Source organism: Macaca fascicularis, chromosome 6 (assembly GCF_037993035.2).
Source record: "Macaca fascicularis isolate 582-1 chromosome 6, T2T-MFA8v1.1".
NCBI classification, from domain to species: Eukaryota; Metazoa; Chordata; class Mammalia; order Primates; family Cercopithecidae; genus Macaca; species Macaca fascicularis.
Window position 1 is genome coordinate 20,269,665 of NC_088380.1, and position 18,219 is coordinate 20,287,883.

The 18,219-nt window shown below is 36.0% G+C and overlaps 1 protein-coding gene across 10 annotated transcripts in view; it reads right to left on the bottom strand.

Moving 5' to 3' along the window:
* The window catches only part of CDH18 (cadherin 18), a 1,123,620-nt gene that overhangs the window by 239,023 nt on the left and 866,378 nt on the right, over positions 1–18,219 (bottom strand). For all 10 annotated transcript variants that reach the window (XM_015451232.4, XM_073995099.1, XM_073995098.1 and 7 more), the window contains one exon: positions 2,984–3,103. In XM_015451232.4, the coding sequence (XP_015306718.1) occupies positions 2,984–3,103 (120 nt within the window). The remainder of the gene's footprint in view (positions 1–2,983; positions 3,104–18,219) is intronic.

Consider the following 18,219-nt stretch of genomic DNA (forward strand, 5'->3'; position numbering starts at 1 on the left):
TATGTTTTAGTATGATTGGTCTTCAGTGAAAATAACTGGAAACATGCTGAGATGGAGTCATGCTAATTAGGGGAATGGAATTAGAGTGATACTATTAATATACACCATTATAAGTGACTACTATTTCCATACTTCTTATATAACATGCCATCCAACATAACTGATTCTTTGGTTTTCAGCATGTTGGTAGTTTATTCCAGTCATTTTTTTTGCACAATTTCAACTAAATTCATTAGTTCTGAGGATGTTTAATAGCATTGTAATCGGGTTTTTAAGCACAAATTGCCAAATTTGTTGTTTGTGAAGACTAATGAACATTTTATTTTATATCCCACTTAGCACTTTCTACAGAAAACTGTCTAACTCTAAGATATTTGCATATTTAAAAGATCTTTAAAAACACTTTTGCCCCTTAATGACCTAGTAGGACAGATAATCGTAGGTTCCCATGATGCATTAGTCAGTATAATACTGATATTAACACATATTAAAGTGGAAGTATGCACTTTATTCAATACACTAAAGCTCTGAAGAAAGGAACAAAGAAATGCAAGAGCAAAGAAAATTGTGTAGAGCAGCATTTGAATAGCAGCCTATTTATACTTGAGATAAACTTACTTTTGTTGTTTAATGAAGTACTCACTTAAACTGTAATATGTGTACATAAATGAATGCACATTGTATTTACATATTATGTTACTGATATATTTGCTTCCCCCAAATCACAAGCTATAGCAGTCCAATGCTATTAGAACATCACTCTCAGTGACCTGATTTATGCATCCAAGTGCATACACATACATGTATTTACTCACAAAACATATGCAAACATTCACATTCAGGCACATGGGCACACAAAATTGATGTTTGTTAGCCAATTGTATGCATAAAACGTGTAAAAGAATTTTTAAAAAAATTCATAAAGGATGTTTATATCACGGCAATATGCTATTAGGTAACTAACATTCTTTATAAATAAATGTTTGGCTTTGTATGATATCGTTAATGGACTAATATCATATATTTGTGTGCGTGTGTCTTTATGCATGCATGCCTGTGTGACATGTGCATGCATGTGTGTTAGTATAATTCCAAACAAGGCAGTTGAAATAGTATCCCTGTTTCTTTCCTCTAGGGAGATAAGTATTTTAAGGTAGGAATTATACTTATTTTATATTTGAAGCAAACATCATTATTGAGAAAATAGAACAAGATGTGAAATATCACCATCAAAGAATGTCAAACTTTTTCAACTAATTCTAAGCTCTTCTAATGGAATAATAATGTGTAATCATAAATATGTACATTTTTGTGCCACCAGTTAGATTACTGGATTAATAAGCATGTTTTCCTAAATATTAAGTGATACCTTGGAACTAACAGAAACTGCAGGTCTCATACTCATTGTAAGTTGCATTATGTTATTTATTTTATTATATCCCTATTTCTATTTTTCACTTTAACTACATATTACAGTCTATTCTATAATTATAATGCATATAAGGATATATATACATATTCATGTGTATATTCTTCATTTCTATATCTATATCTATATATGTTCTATGTTGTTTTCTTTTTAAAGTACAGAAAAGAAAGAAAGAGTTAAGCAAGTATGTCTGAGATCTATTCATGCCAGTGTATTTCCATGTTGGAGCACTCCAGGGAAAGAAAGAAGGCAAGGGACCCAATCAAATCCTCTTATAAACATGATAATGACAAAACTTTTGGTAAACAATCTTGTGGTATTAGCTAGAGAGAAAGTGCTTATCTATAACATCTTTTTAGTTGGATGTGTCTCACATAACACATTGGTAAACAAATCTATAATCTGTAGACTTATGGAGCAGGGTTCCCTGAAAAATGGGTTATATGCTATGTAGTTATAGAAGTATAAAGAGATATTTATGATAAAAAATAGCTCCTTTCTGCATTAGTTATGTGGCTATGCCATTTACTTGGAGATGTCACATGTTGATCTGATTCAGAGTGCATCTCGTGGTCAGGAAGGACATAGGGTGCTGCTGGAATATCCTTGATCTATCTCTACTTCATCCATCTCATAAATATGCATATCCTCAAAATTTCAGAAAAACTTGAGATTTGTTACTGAACACTTGTCTAAATTAAAAATGAGTTTTACTTAACTCAATTTTTAGCAAAAAATTGATTGTCAATAGGGACATTTGCTTTTTTATGGTTTTTGGATTATGCTGCTGTAGCAAATCCTGTAATACATTATTAAGCAGCCTTCATTACCATTTTGGCCTGATATGACAGGATATAATTGATGTGATATAATGTCTTATGATATGATTGATATAATGTCTTATGATATGATTGATATAATATGTTCTGGCCAGTAAAAAATAAAAGGAGAGCAGATTTATATTTTTTCCTAAAAAAAATTTATGTCTTTGGCATTATTTTATTTTATTTTTTTACATAACACAGTATTTGAGGGGTGAATAATTTACTCATTAGAAAAAATTGCCAACTCAAGAAATATAAATCCCCCAGTGCAATACGATTATATATATGTGTGTGTGTATGTATATCTGACAATTTATGTGACAAGCAAAATCTATACAGGAAAATTTCAAAGAACTATTTACTCTCTTCAGCAAATAATTAAAACTAACATATAAGCAGAGCAAATAATATATTTGAAAATCTCATTCAACTTTTGTAATATGCCATATTTGTTTTAAACAGAGAGTATTTATTTAAGTGTTACAGAAATATTGAAGGATATGTAACATTTTCTTGCATGGGTATAAATAATGGATAATCAACATAATAGGGAAAGTGGTTAATTTATTTTCAATTATTTCATTACATTGTTTTAGAAAAAGTGAGGATACGTTTAAAATGTGTTTAAATCACATTATCTGATGGAAAAGAGCATCTAGAAATAAAAACCATTGCTTTTTAATTTACTGTAGCAAACGCTTGCATGCAAGTTATGTGTAAACACACTAACCTGTTTTAGGATCGACGGAGAAGTAGGGTTGTCCCTGGAGAATGCTGTAAACCACCCGAGCACTGTTTCCATAGGTAGGGTCATCTGCATCAGTAGCTGTCACCTGTAGAACAGAGGTACCTGTGCATTCAGGAAAACAAATTTTAGTGTGTGATGGCATTTAGCATATGATTAATTTGAACACAGAAAATGGGTATGGTGAAATGTCTATGGAGATCAGTAATGGTTGTGTCCTAGTAAATTTAATTAAATGTATGTATAAAACATATTACTTGCTTTCTTTCCCTGCCATCAACTGTAATCAAAGAGAGTCTAAAATATAATATTGGTCTCAAACCTTTTAACATGGTTCTTTATGTGCTGGTAACATTGTGAATAGTCTCTTTTGATTTTCATTAAAAAAAGCAATAAAACATAACCAAGGTTTGGTCGGCTTGCGCTAATAAATCAAATTGGTACTAACTGTGCAGTTAAATCAGAGGTATGATAAAGCTGTATATAACATGTTTCATGACTGTTTTGAAAAGTGGAGGTGGAATGATTTGTGATTAAGTCGGGAAGGTGGGTGAGTTGACATTCAATTATCAATGACATCACAACACTCCATTCAACTCATTTTCTGTGTTACACATTCTTTTTGTTTATTACCTGCATAATTAATGAGTCACATAACTGGTCTCCTTTTTTTGTTTGTTTTTTTGTTTGTTCGTTTTTGAGACATGAGATGGAGTCTTGCTCTGTCATTCTGTATGGAGTGCAGTGGCACGATCTCGGCTTACTGCAACCTTTGCCTCCCAGATTCAAGCGATTCTCCTGCCTCAGATTCCTGAGTAGCTAGGACTACAGGCGCCCTCCACCATGCCCAGATAATTTTTTTATTTTTAGTAGAGACAGGGTTTTGCCATGTTGGTCAGGTTGGTCTTGAGCTCCTGATCTCTGGTTATCTGCCCCCCTCAACCTCCCAAAGTGCTGGAATTAAAAGCATGAGCCACTGTGTGCAGCCAACTGGTCTACTAAGTTCAAATCTCATTCCTTCAGTGTCTCGTACACAGTGCCAACATTGCACTGGATTTTTTATAATGAAAATGAATTATAAATTCATTTATAACATTACAAATACTATATTTTGAGGTAATAAAATTATTGAATGTAGTATGCTCATGCCTTTATGCTTACTTTTTAAAACCCAATTTGTATAATTAGATACACCTATATGATATTTCAATTGTTTCTAAACGAAAACTTAATCTAAGTATAACATGACAACCATATATTAAGGGATATACAACTTCATTGCAGAATTAGTAGGTAAGAATGCTCATCTAAGAATTCACATCTATTCATAAAATGTACCTGATGAATCATCTAATAGTGCACACTTGATATTTTATTCCACGTCACTAGAAAAATGCTACCTACTAATTTGGGTTATCTATCAAGTAAAAATATTTTTACAATCAAATGATCTTGTATGGAATTTTGTATTCATTTTGGTATTTGAATATGGAAGCACTGACAAGAGTTTTTTATTTTAGTAATGATATCAATGATTCAGGACCTAATGTCTGTTCAACTAGAAAATGTGTACTTCTAGGCCTGGGCGTGGTGGCTCACGCCTGTAATCCCAGCACTTTGGGAGGCTGAGGCTGGGGGGATCACCTGAGGTCAGGAGTTCGAGATCAGCCTGGCAAATATGGTAAAACCCTGTCTCTATTAAAAATAGAAAAATTAGCTGGGCTTGGTGGTGCATGCCTGTAATCCCAGCTAGTTGGGAAGCTGAGATAGGAGAATTGCTTGAACTCGGGAAGTGGAAATTGCAGTGAACCGAGATTGTGCCATCGCACTCCAGCCTGTTCAACAAGAGCGAAACTCCGTCAAAAAAAAAAAAAAAAAAAAAAAAGAAGAGAAAACTTGTACTTCTTTGTTGAACTTCAGACACAACTTTAGGGAAAGCTTGTTCTGTGTCTTCAAGTGATTCTACAAAATAGAATTAATATGCCAAGTTCACCTAACAATCCTTATTAGCAGATCATAAATATTTATAATATATTAAGGATTCTGGCCCCTAAAAAGTATTTTAACAATGAGACTCTAAGAAGAAATATGACTTGCAATTATCCATCCTCAGAGGATGAGAGCTGTGTTATGTCTAAAAGAGATTTCAAATTATAGACCAATAAAATAGTATGGTGACAGTAACTGCTGTTTAGAATGCTGAGAAACTGGGTCACTCATACACTGTGGGTAGAAATGTGATTGTTTGGCAATTTCTTATAAAACTAAACACACATTTACCCAGTAAATTGAATAGGGAATTTTTTTATTTTTAATTTTTATTTTATTATTATTATTTTTTGAGACAGAGTTTTGTTCATGCTGCCCAGGCTGGAGTACAATGGCACAATCTTGGCTCATTACAACCTCCACCTCCTGGGTTCAAGTGATTCTCCTGTCTCAGCCTCTTGAGAAGTTGGGATTACAGGCGCCTGCCACCATGCCCAGCTAATTTTTTCTATTTGTAGTAGAGATGGGGTTTCACCATGTTGGCCAGGCTGTGAACTCCTGACCTTAGGTGATTCGCCCGGCTCAGCCTCCCAAAGTTCTGGGATTACAGGTGTGAGCCACCGCATCCAGCCCTAGCATTTTAACAAATAAATAAAAACTGATGTTCATAGAAAACCCTGCTTACAAATATTCATAGTGGCATTGTTCATGATAGCCCCACACTGGAAACCATCCTGACGTCCTTCAATGAGAGACTTGTTAAACGAACTGGTACATTCATAGTATGAAACATTACTCAACAATAAAAATGAATAGACTAAGGCCGGGCGCGGTGGCTCAAGCCTGTAATCCCAGCACTTTGGGAGGCCGAGGCGGGCGGATCACAAGGTCAGGAGATCGAGACCACAGTGAAACCCCGTCTCTACTAAAAATACAAAAAATTGGCCGGGCGCGGTGGCGGGCGCCTGTAGTCCCAGCTACTCAGGAGGCTGAGGCAGGAGAATGGCGGGAACCCGGGAGGCGGAGCTTGCAGTGAGCCGAGATCGTGCCACTGCACTACAGCCTGGGCAACAGCGTGAGACTCCGTCTCAAAAAAAAAAAAAAAAAAAAAAAAAAAAAAAAAAAAAAAATGAATAGACTATGGATACATGCAACAACTTGTATGAATCTTCAGGGAATCAACTAAATGAAAATTAAGTAAATCCCAAAAGGTTGTATACTATGATCCCATTTATATAGCATTTTTGAAATGAAAAAAAAAATTAGAAATGAATAACAAGTTATTATTTTCTGGAGATTTTGGGAGACAGACTAGAGCAATGAAGTTTGGTATAGAAGGGAGGCATAAGGGATCCTTATGATATTGGAACTGTTCCATATTTTAATTATGATAATTGACATACAAATAGGCACAGCTGATAAAATTCTGTAGAACTAAGCTCACTCGTACACACAGACATACACACACACACAAATGTATACAAGTAAATCTAGGGAAACCTAATGACAATCAGTAGATTTTACTATTTCAATAACCTGGTTATGATATTGCTTTATAGTTTTGCATGATCTTACCATTGTGAAAAAAAAAAAAAAAGATTTGCAAAATGTTACCATTACACATGAATCTACAACGGTCTCAAAATTACAAGTATTAAAGACAAAGATGAGTTCTTGCCTCTGTGCTACTCCATTATTAGAGAGGTAGTTTGGGTTTGTGTGTCCTGTGAGTTTTCTCAATATACCACTAACCTTTCTGGCTTGATTAAATCAATTCCCACCACAAACTGTCCTGAGCTGGTCACATACAGACTATCTCTTCCACTATAAAGTATAACTAGTTATTAATATAGCATATTAGGGACTTTTTATGTGATGGCACAACACTTGATCCATAACCAATATTTAACCCTCCAACTTATTCAGAGAATACCACTAGGTAGGCATCTACAACTAAAAGTTGATTTTGAAGACATTTTCATTGGTACCTCACTGAAAAAAATAAAATAAAATAAAGTCTGTTGTTAGGTACCCAGATTAGGCTTTAAATGTGCAGCAAGCTTAAAATATGATTAAAAATGGTCTAAAATTATTTCAATTAAATCTTTCTTTGAAGGTCAGGCACAGTGGCTCACGTCTGTAATCCCAACAATTTGGGAGGCCAAGGCAGGCAGATCACCTGAGGTTGGTGGTTTGAGACCAGCCTGACCAACATGGAGAAATCTCATCTCTACTAAAAATACAAAATTAGCTGGACATGGTGGTGCATGCCTGTAATCCCAGCTACTTGGGAGGCTGAGGCAGGTGAATTGCTTGAACTAGGGAGGCAGAGGTTGAAGTGAGCCGAGATCATGCCATTGCACTACGAACTGGGCAATGAGAGTGAAACTCCATCTCACCACCACCACTACCACCACCAACAAAAATCTTTCTTTGATCTGATAAGAGAAGTGTTAATAGTTCTAGGCACATAGGGATTACTGGGACTCGGGAGATGGAAAACTACAGAAAACAGTAGAATAATGGCCATTGAAAAACTAGGCTTATACACTCCTCAGGTTTTGAAATTAGCTCTGGCCCGGAAATAGCAATTTAAGCCTAAATAGTTTTTAATATCTAAATAGCAGTCCCTGGGTAACCATTTCATGCAAAAAGCTGAGAAGTACAAACAGTGCAAGATCACTCCTCATTTGCTATAATAGGCTGAATTGCCACATGAAAGAAAGAGAGTTGCTCTGTTTAGCTTGAGGTGTCTATAAAAGTCTAGCCTTGTTAAGTGAGAGTCGAGATACATGAAGGCAGTGACAAGTTAAATAAGGAAAAACAAGAAAAGGAGATGAAAAAGGAAGAAGGGTAGCATGGTGATATTGTCTAAGTGATTGTTTAAAGTAACAAAGGAAAGTTAGTAGAGCAGACAAAAAAATATATATAGTAACTCTCTGCCCTGATCCAAAAGAATGGTCATTAATAGCTACATACATTTCTGCACAGGAAGTCTCACACAATTCTCTTTGTGTGTGAAGCAAAGAGCAACAAATTGCCTCTTGTACTATGTGTACTGTACTTCGGTGGTGCCTGAAGGCATCAGGTTACCACTTTGAGTATCAGATTGCTGACTGAAGGGAACACACACACTTATGAATAGCAGAACCCAACTAAATGCCAACCCATCAGAGAACAGAACAGGGTTGGACATAAATAGCAGGGATGGAAAAGAAATCTCTTGCCCCATTGTTCAAGGATCTTTTACTAGGTAGGACTGGAAAGAAAGCTTAGAGCTGAAAGAAAAATATATTCATATCTTAAATTCTTATTTATTTGAAATCTAGATGGAAAATTGTAAGACTTGGTATATTCAGTGATTCTTTATACTAGAAAAAAAGTGTGTGCTTTTAGTAATGCTATAGGCTAAATGTTCATGTGCCCCTCAAATTCCTATGTTGAAATCCTAACTTCTAGTGTGATGGTATTTGGGGGCAGGGTTTTTGCAAATACCACGTGAGAGCAGATCCCTCTTTATTAAGAGATTAGTGACTTTATTAAGAAGGCCCCAAAGAGCTTCCTCATTCCTTCTGCCATATGATGACACAGCAAGAAGATGGCCTTCTGTGAACCAGGAAGTGTGCCATCATCATGGAATCTGCTTGCACCTTGATCTTGCACGTCCCATTCTTCAGAATTGTCACAAACAAATGTTGTTTAAGCCACCTACACTATGACTTTCTGTTATATGAGTCCAAATAAACTAAGACAATCAAAAAATCAATCAATAAACAAAAAGGAAATGAATAAGTAAGCTAATCAAGGTATATCTTATGGGTTAAATCACATCCTCCAAAATGGATATATTGAAGTCCTAATCCCCCTTACCTCAGAATGTGACCTTCTTTAGAAATAGTACTTTTTTAAATTAATTAATTATTAATTATTATTATACTTTAAGTTGTAGGGTACATGTGCATAAAGTGCAGGTTTGTTACATATGTATGCTTGTGCCATGTTGGTGTGCTGCACCCATCAACTCGTCATTTACATCAGGTATAACTCCCAATGCAATCCCTCCCCCCTCCCCCCTCCCCCCTCCCTATGATAGGCCCCGGTGTGTGATGTTCCCCTTCCTGAGTCCAAGTGATCTCATTGTTCAGTTCCCACCTATGAGTGAGAACATGCAGTGTTTGGTAAACGAAATTAGTTAAGAGAAGATCATGCCAGAGTAGTGTTGGCCCTAATCTACATTGACTGGCATCCTTATAAAAATGAAAAATGTGGAGAAAGGTACATATACACAGGGATAACACCATGTGAAGATGAATGTAAATATTAGAGCAATGTGGCTACAAGCCAAAAACACCAAAGATGGTCAGCGAACCACTAGACACTATGGGAGAGCTGTGAAACAGGTCCCTTCTCTGAGAGAATAAACTGCTGACACCTTGTTCTCAGGCATCTAGCTTCCAGACTGTGAGATAATACATTTCTGTTGTGTCAGTCACCCAGTCTGTGGCACTTTTGTAGGGTCACACTCTAGCAAATGAAGATGGTGTGCTAGAGTTTCAGTGGGAAAAACTGACATTTATTCTCATAATTTTTAGTTGCTTTTTAATCTGGGCAAAACTATGAAGTTATAAGTCAAGAAAAAAATTGTGTATTATATTTGAAACCAGATCCATCATAAGAAAGATAAAAAGTTATTGTTACAAATAGATTAAAGTAAATAAAGATGAATATCTGATATTTTTGATCAGACACTTCTAATGATCTGTCTGTTGACATTTTTAAAGTTAGTTAATGTATTGTATTGGGCATTTTAATGAATTTTATCACTCATTAAAAGTTCAAGTGAAACAGATTCTCAGTATTTACATCTCTGTCTGAGAAAAGTCTCCTATTTGAATAATTCAATTTCTTTATTCATACTGTGTGCCCAAATTTTCTGCATAGAAAAGAAAAAAAAATTCTCTACAGTGCAAGACTTCAAAATGGAAACATATAATGTCTAAAATTCCATTATTCTACCAGAATATTAAAATAGGAATCTAATTTTCTCTGGGAATTATTATATAGGTTTGATGAATAGATATTAAACCAACAGTTCCTCTCTCTAGATAACTGGTTTCTCAATTAAAGAAATATCTTTCAAAAGTGCTTTAGAAACATTCTTATATTTTGAAACTGTTTCCCTTAAAAACCATAATTACAAAAATGTTGTATTTCAAGTTTCATTGGTTATTTGGTATATAATATTTTCATGTTAAATATTTCCTGTGGCACAGTTAGCTGTTCCCATGCTGAGGATTAGTTTCTCTCAGCTGATGTTTTACACAAATCTGAGGAAGATTTAAGTATATGAGAATGCTTTCAAGATATCTTTTCTACAATAAAACTTAAGTCTTATTTTCTTTAGGGACTGCCCTGTGTCATTCTCGTTCTTTTCATTTGTTTTTTGGTACTACTGCTTTATAAATAGCACGCATTTTGCACAGATGCACATCAATAAGAAACAGAAAGAGTAGACTTCCTGGAAAGTTTCTAAAAACCAATTTGAAATATTTAATAAGGCATTTTTATACCAAGCAAATACTCTCTGAGACTACAAATTGTTATGCATGACTCATCAGGGTTCACAGCTCTGTTAAAATCTCAAGAGATTCAATGTTGAATAAGATCTTTGAGTAAAAATAAGCTGGAGATTTACAAAGGCTCAGAGTACCTCTCTGAAGGAATCTCTTAGGGCTTAATTCTCAGAAGAATTTCCCAGGAAATGTGAAAAAGCAATAGTCGTCAAGACACAACTTAAATTTCATTCTATACAGGAGAACTGTAATTTCACCAACGACCAATAACACTGAATTCTAGTCATTGTGTAATTTTATAAAGTTTTGAGTATTCACTCAAGCCATTGGATTGAAAAGAAAAACATTTCTGCAAGTACACATATGAAACATCTGGGCTGAGTACCAAAACAAAATTCACTATTTTGTGTACTAACTATAAAACCACAGCAATTGTTAATTTCTGTGCACTTTCAATAAGATCTTATTTATGGAACTAACTAATGTGAAATTTCACATTCACATGTACAACTTATATTCTGCTCCATAAATGGAAAAAATAAAAATCAGGGAAATAATATGTATTAAGTGCCAATGATGTGGTAGCCCTCTGTTATAAGCCATTGAATTTAATAAAATAATTAAATTAACATTAATATTGAGAAAATGACATTTAATACTGTTTTACCCACAGAGAAGTTGAGGTTCAAAAAAGTTGTTTAGTTGACAATTGGAGAAGGCAGAACTCAAGTCCAGCCCTATCTATTTTGATATGTAGCAGTCTTTCTCATATACGCTATTACTCGACCCAGTCAAGATCTGTTGAATCTTGTTTAATACTTACAATATTTTCTGCAATTGTTTTGTGTGGTCCTTGATGGTGTATAAGGACACTGTGGATGCATCTACTTGGGCAGAAGAAGCTTTCTATCACATTTCCTATAGTGAAAGGCCGAGGCAGTAACTCCATTTTGTCAAATAAGAGTATGTGGCAGAATACTTAGAAGGGAGTAATATCCAGGTACTAACAACACTGTTGTGCTCCTCTGCAGTCTTGTAGAATGTTCATAATTCTCTTCATAGTTGTACAGAGTAAATGGCTGTGGTGAAAACTGACTGGACTGATCATATGCCCACTAGTCTTACATATCTTACAAGTATATTTGTATATCATCTCAAATTAATTTCCTACCCTGTCCTGCTCTGCTCTGCTTGCAGAAACTTAATAGCTGTCATTGATATTGATTAGCTTTTCTTACCAACAGAATAAGGGGAAGTAATAGACGGAAATTGAAAAACAATAATAAGTCAATCTCTCTGTCTCTGCCTTTCTGTCTCTGTCTCCCTCCCACCTTCTTTCTGCTTCGGATGATTTCTCTGACTAAGATTGCAGTACTTCAGTGGTTCCATCTCCCTTTCAGCTGTGCCCTACCATGGTCCATTCTATAAGATCCAGGTTCCGGGCTTAGGTAACACTACTCCTCTCAGCCTTAAAGGAGCCCTACTGTTGCAGTGATTGTTTCATAGGGTACTATTTGACTTTTCAGTCCCTCCATTTTTGTAACTTGTTCTCAATTTTTCCTATTTGTCTAACCACCAGTTGATGTGTTTTTCTGCTGGAACTTTGACTGATACAGAAGGTATTAACAGATTTCTCCCCAATGGTCCTTTACCCATTTTGAAGAGTAATGACTACACACTATGAAACACAAAGGTTAGATTCTATATTTGATGCTAATATAGTGAGTACAAGTTAAGTATCTCTTACGCTTGGGACCAACATTTCAGATTTCAGATTCTTTTCAGTTTCAAATATTTGCATATACATAATGAGACACTTTGGGGATGGGACCCAAGTTTAAATATGAAATTCATTTAAATTTCATATGCATCTTATTTCTATAGACTGAAAGTAAGTTATGCTTTTAATAATTTTGTGAATGAAACAATATTTGTGTACATTTAACCATCAGAAAGCATTATCTCAGCCACCTATGTGGACAATCTCTGGCTGTTTGGCATCACCACTATTTCTGACTCTGAATTTATATGCTACTGATAAACAATCATTTTCACACAGAAGTACTAAATGGTAAAATAAATAAATAAATAAATAAAAAGCATACAATTAATGCAGTGAAAAAGTAATGCATTTGTAGTAGCTAAGTAGAAGAACGGCATCACCAGAATACATATATGAGCCATTAAACAATAAACTAAAAGATTACTGTCTACTGTACTTTTTAAGGACAGAATAAAAATCAGAAGCAATTGAGGGACCAGGAAATGGTTCCTCTGGAGATGGCTATTTAAAATTTTTTCTCTAGAGTCACTTGCCTTATTAGCAATTGTTTACATCTTTGATTTTACAGATGGACAAGATTTTTTGTTCTGTTACAAATGCACACTACTCTATTCCTACAATGACCCTATCACATATTTTCATCACATAGGAACTTTTCTTCAGTGTTAAACAATGTCATCTTCATCATCACGTGAGCATTCAGAAAGTTTTGGATATTGAAGCATTTTGGATTTCAGATTTTGGAATTAGGGATACTCAATCTGTACTTTAAAATGAGAATCTGGATGCCCTTTGCATTCAAAAACGTGAATTACTCAGCATATTAGAACCTGACAAATACATCATCTGGAGAGTTGTTTATTGCATGTGAAATGAAATGATGAATTTCTTAGGAGAGAATGTTATATATATATATATATATATAGAGAGAGAGAGAGAGAGAGAGAGAGAGAGAGAGAGAGACAGAGAGAGAGAGAGAGAATGTTTAAGAACTCAAATACTTGTTGTCAAAGTAGCCTATAAATTATCTCTCTTATGTGTGATATGTTTTAGAAATGATTTCTTGAGATTAGCTTCCATTTTACTTAATTAATGAAGTGGAAAGTAACGGTGTCACCATCAAGAATTAATTCATGAGCCTGCATGGTGGCTCACACTTGCAATCCCAGCATTCTGGGAGGCTGAGGCTGGTGGATTGCTTAAACTCAGTAGTTTAAGACCAGCCTGGGCAACATGGCAAAACCCTGTTTCTGCAAAAAATACAAAAATTAGCCAGACTTGGTAGTGCACACTTGTGGTCCTAGCTACTCAGGAGTGTGAGGTAGGAGAATCAGTTGACCATCAGAGGGCAAGGCTGCAGTGAGCCCTGATTGTGCCACTGCACTCCAGCCGGGGTAACAGAGTGAGATCTTATCTCAAAAAATTTAAAAAAAAATGCATTTTTTAAAACTATGAGAAAGGCCTAGTGCAGTGGCTCAGACGTATAATAACAGAACTGTGGGAGGCCAAGTTGAGCTCAGGAGTTTGAGCCCAGGTGTTCAAGATCAGCCTGGGCAACATAGAGATACCATGTTTCTACCAAAAAAAAAAAATTTTTTTTTTTTTTTTTTTTTTTTTTTTTGAGATGGAGTCTCACTCTGTCACCCGGGCTGGAGTGCAGTGGTGCGATCTCGACTCACTGCAAGCTCTGCCTCCCAGGTTTGCACCATTCTCCTGCCTCAGCCTCCTGAGTAGCTGGGACTACAGGTACCCGCCACTGCACCTGGCTAAGTTTTTGTATTTTTAGTAGAGTCGGGGATTCACCGTGTTAGCCAGGATGGTCTCGATCTCCTGACCTCACGATCCACCCGCCTCGGCCTCCCAAAGTGCTGTGATTACAGGTGTGAACCACTGTACCCAGCCAAAAAAAGAAAGTTTTTAAAATAAAAAATTATACAGATGTGGTGGTACACACCTGTAGTACCAGTTAATCAGGAGGCTGAGGCAGGAGGGTTTTGAGCCCAGGATTTCAAGGTTGCAGTGGGCTATGATCACGCCACTGCACTCCAGTCTAGGTGACAGAGTGAGACACCGTCTCAAAAAAAAAATAAATAAATAAAAAATTAAAAAAAACCTGTGACACAGCTATATCATCAAAATCAAGCATTTCTTGTTTAGCCTTTATCGTAATTAAGCCCGTAAGGTATCTTTATGAAGGACTCCTTAATCCTGAACACCAATGGGAATATCTACTTCCTTAAACAATTATCTCTCTTGTAAAGTTTAATGCTCCTATCTAAGATTTAATTTCTTTCACCAGGGTAAAACAGCTTGGGGCACAATATTGTTTTCAGGATGATTAGTATATTTAATCTCTTATATCTGTTATCTTCGGCACTAGATTCTTTCCTTTTAACTCCCTTTTGTGTGAGGAGTTAATATTTGATCCATGCATACTTAACCTTGTAAAACTTGTTCTTCTCACCTACAGGCTGTCAAACTTTAAGTGGTCACACAACTGGAGCCTCGGATGATAGCTCCCTTTAACCAGGAACCCTCAGATAGGCCTCTGAGGGGAATCTGAGTTCCGTTTTCCCAAAACAGCATACCCTGTCAGCAGGAAGTAGCTAATATCGGTCATGATCCCTATTCTAACAGAAGTTAGATGCACCTCTTCTGCTGTTAGAGGAAATGATAGAGGCAGCAGGCAGAGAAATCCTAGGCAGACCAGGGGCGGGTATCCCATGAAACCTCATCTTCAAGCCAAAGACAGTTTAAAGCATGAAGACCAAACTACAAGTCAAATTCACAGACCAGATTAAGAATCTGTCTTCCTCTTTGTAGTGCTTTCCTTTGATTGAGCTTCACCCTTCACCTATTTTACATATATCTACCCTTTCCTAATTGTTTTTACACTGTTCTCACCTTTGACTGGTCCCTTTGTTTTAACCTTTTTTCCAAACCCATGAATGGATCAGTACACACTTCTTTAACCTATGCCTATAAAAACTGTGGACTCAGCCACACAGAGAGATGACCTGACTTCAGGAGAGACAAGCCAAGCCTCCCATCCCCTCTCTGCCGAGAGCTGTTTGGTCACTCAATAAAATTCTCTGCTTTCACTACCCTTCAACTCTCAGTGTGACCTCAGCGGGACAAGAGCACGAGACCCACTGAATGAAGGTGCCCAGAAAGTCTATAGCACTGGCCCTCTGACCTTGCCAATGGAGGGCAGCTGCCTCACATGACAGAAGCAATGGCAAGTCCAAGTCAGTCCCGGAGTCGTGAGAGTCCTGGAGTCATGGGCCAGAGCAGGGCAAAAGGCTAACTGAGATGCTAACATGCCTCTTTCCTTTGGACAGCAGGCAGCTAATTTTGTCCTTTGGACAAAACACTATGCATTTTTACCCCACCCAATAATTTGTCATGTATATCTACATGACAATTATGTAAAATACTATTTTTTTTTGAAAATTCAGGTAACTTAATTGGAGGGAAGAATTAAAAGAATTTTAGAAATAATCAGATGAGACATTTACAATTTGAGTATTTATGACAACTATGAAAATTAAGTGAACAATTTATGTTGGTATCTCTGAATAAAGCACTTGAAATAATGGACCAGAAAATTTACATTAAGATACAACACAAGAATTCAAAATCCACTGTAACATCCCCTCTGGGGTTTGGTGGTCACAGGCACCACTGCCTGGGCATCATCAAATTCCCCTCAGGGTGACACACCTGATCTGACTGCAGCCTCACACAGAGTTTGCTCCTGTGTTGATGCTCAAAGCAGTTGGCCAGACCCCACACTTCCTCGCTTACATGCTCCCTCCTGCCAGGGGCTGAGTGCAGTGGGCTAAGTAGATGGAGTGACCCCGGCTCCAAGTCCAGCAAAGGGGGCGAGAAAAGTCCTGCATCAACTTCATGCTGTTCTTGTTTAATGAATGCAACAAAATTTCACAGTGTTCTCCACAGCGAATCATTATTCTGTTCATTTTAATCCTTGTCTTTTATGTTGTTGCTTTATTTCCAAAAAAATGAAAGGAAAAAAAAAACAGCTGGTTGATTGAAAGATAATAGCACATTATCATTTAAAAACTGAGTTGATGTTTTCCCCTCTCAACTGGAATGCTACCTCTTAGTAAGTGTGGCTGGAATGCATTGATATTCTTTCCAAGCTGGTTGAGTACTCTTCTGTTTCCAAAGCAGGAGTAACTTGCATCAGAAGAGGGGACTTGTGATATTTGTCTATTGATAAGAGCTGTTTTATTTTATTTTGTTTTTGTTCCCCTGTGATGTGGACGTTTTGGTTTACTGGAAGTTAATTCTTGTGTCACAATATTCCTTTTTTGATCCATCCTCAGAAAAATTCACCAAAGGCCTTATGGTAGAATAAAAATATAGTTTCTTGGATTGCACAGAAGAGATTAAAAAAAAAAAAAAAAAAAAAAAAAAAAACAAATAAAACCTCTTTCTTGTTTTGAAAGCTTCAATTTAATAAGTTGTCCGGGTGACTTTCCCAGTTTCTTCTCCGTATCTTGTATTTACAAGGACTTTCTTGGACAAGATAATGTTCTCCTTTAATGTTTAGGGCTATACATTTGATCTATCTCCCCACGCCGCCCACCTCCTGCCCATTAATCCAATTTCAGTGTCTTCAGTGCTCTAGGAATTTTTGGAATCTCTTATCCACTCTTGGTACCCTATCTTATTATTATGGTTTCTTTTTGAAATATTTATGGTTTCTTTTTGGTATACGGTCTCTGACATGTCAAAGGGGTGATATATCAGAAAGATAAATCTAAGAGTAAGTTATATTGTAATAACAAACAAACACTAAATTTTAAAGTCTTTAAGCAATAAAAGTTGATTTCTCACTCACATACTCTGAAATGTGGTTGGGCTGGTGTGGCTTTGTTGCAAGCTGTCCTCCCTCGGAAGCAAATGTTGCTGAGTCACTACCCTCCATAACACAGGTGAGTGTTTGCAAAGCATCTAACCAGGTAAATAAAAGTATAGACAGTAGAATATCATTGGCTCACTACATTATATAAATGTATATTTAAGACAGAAAATTAAATATGGTGGAACAGAGTTCATGAAATGTCGCTTGGAATCACCAGGTTCTTTATGTCGCTGTCAACTGCAGTCTCAGTGGTTGCTTTAATCACATGGAATCTGATTCCAAGTGTATTTTTAGTTATAAAGCAGGTACAACCTAAGTGCTGCTACTATATCTCTTTGCTGAAAAGACAGTAGAGAACAACTCCCATCAATCTCTTTTTGTTAAATGTATTGATTATATCGGATATTTTAAGTTAGAGAAGTCATACCTATACTTGGTAAGAAAAATAAACACAAGTCCAGTGCTATTTCTCTTAAGGAAAGCAACCTTAACATTGTCTTGTATACATTTCTATAACTCTATCTCTGTTCATTCAAAGGGCTATAATTTTATACATATATACATACAGTAAACAAAACACTATGCATTTTTACCTCACCCAATAATTTGTCATGTATATCTACATGACAATTACGTAAAATACTATTTTTTTTTGAAAATTCAGGTAACTTAATTGGAGGGAAGAATTAAAAGAATTTTAGAAATAATCAGATGAGACATTTACAATTTGAGTATTTATGACAACTATGAAAATTAAGTGAACAATTTATGTTGGTATCTCTGAATAAAGCACTTGAAATAATGGACCAGAAAATTTACATTAAGATACAACACAAGAATTCAAAATCCACTAATAAAGAACACTTGAATGTAACAATTAAAATTTTGTTCACTGTGGGCAACACTGTGAAACCCTGTCTCTAATAAAAATACAACAATTAGCTGGGCATGATAGTACACGCCTTTAGGTGGGAGGCTGGGGTGG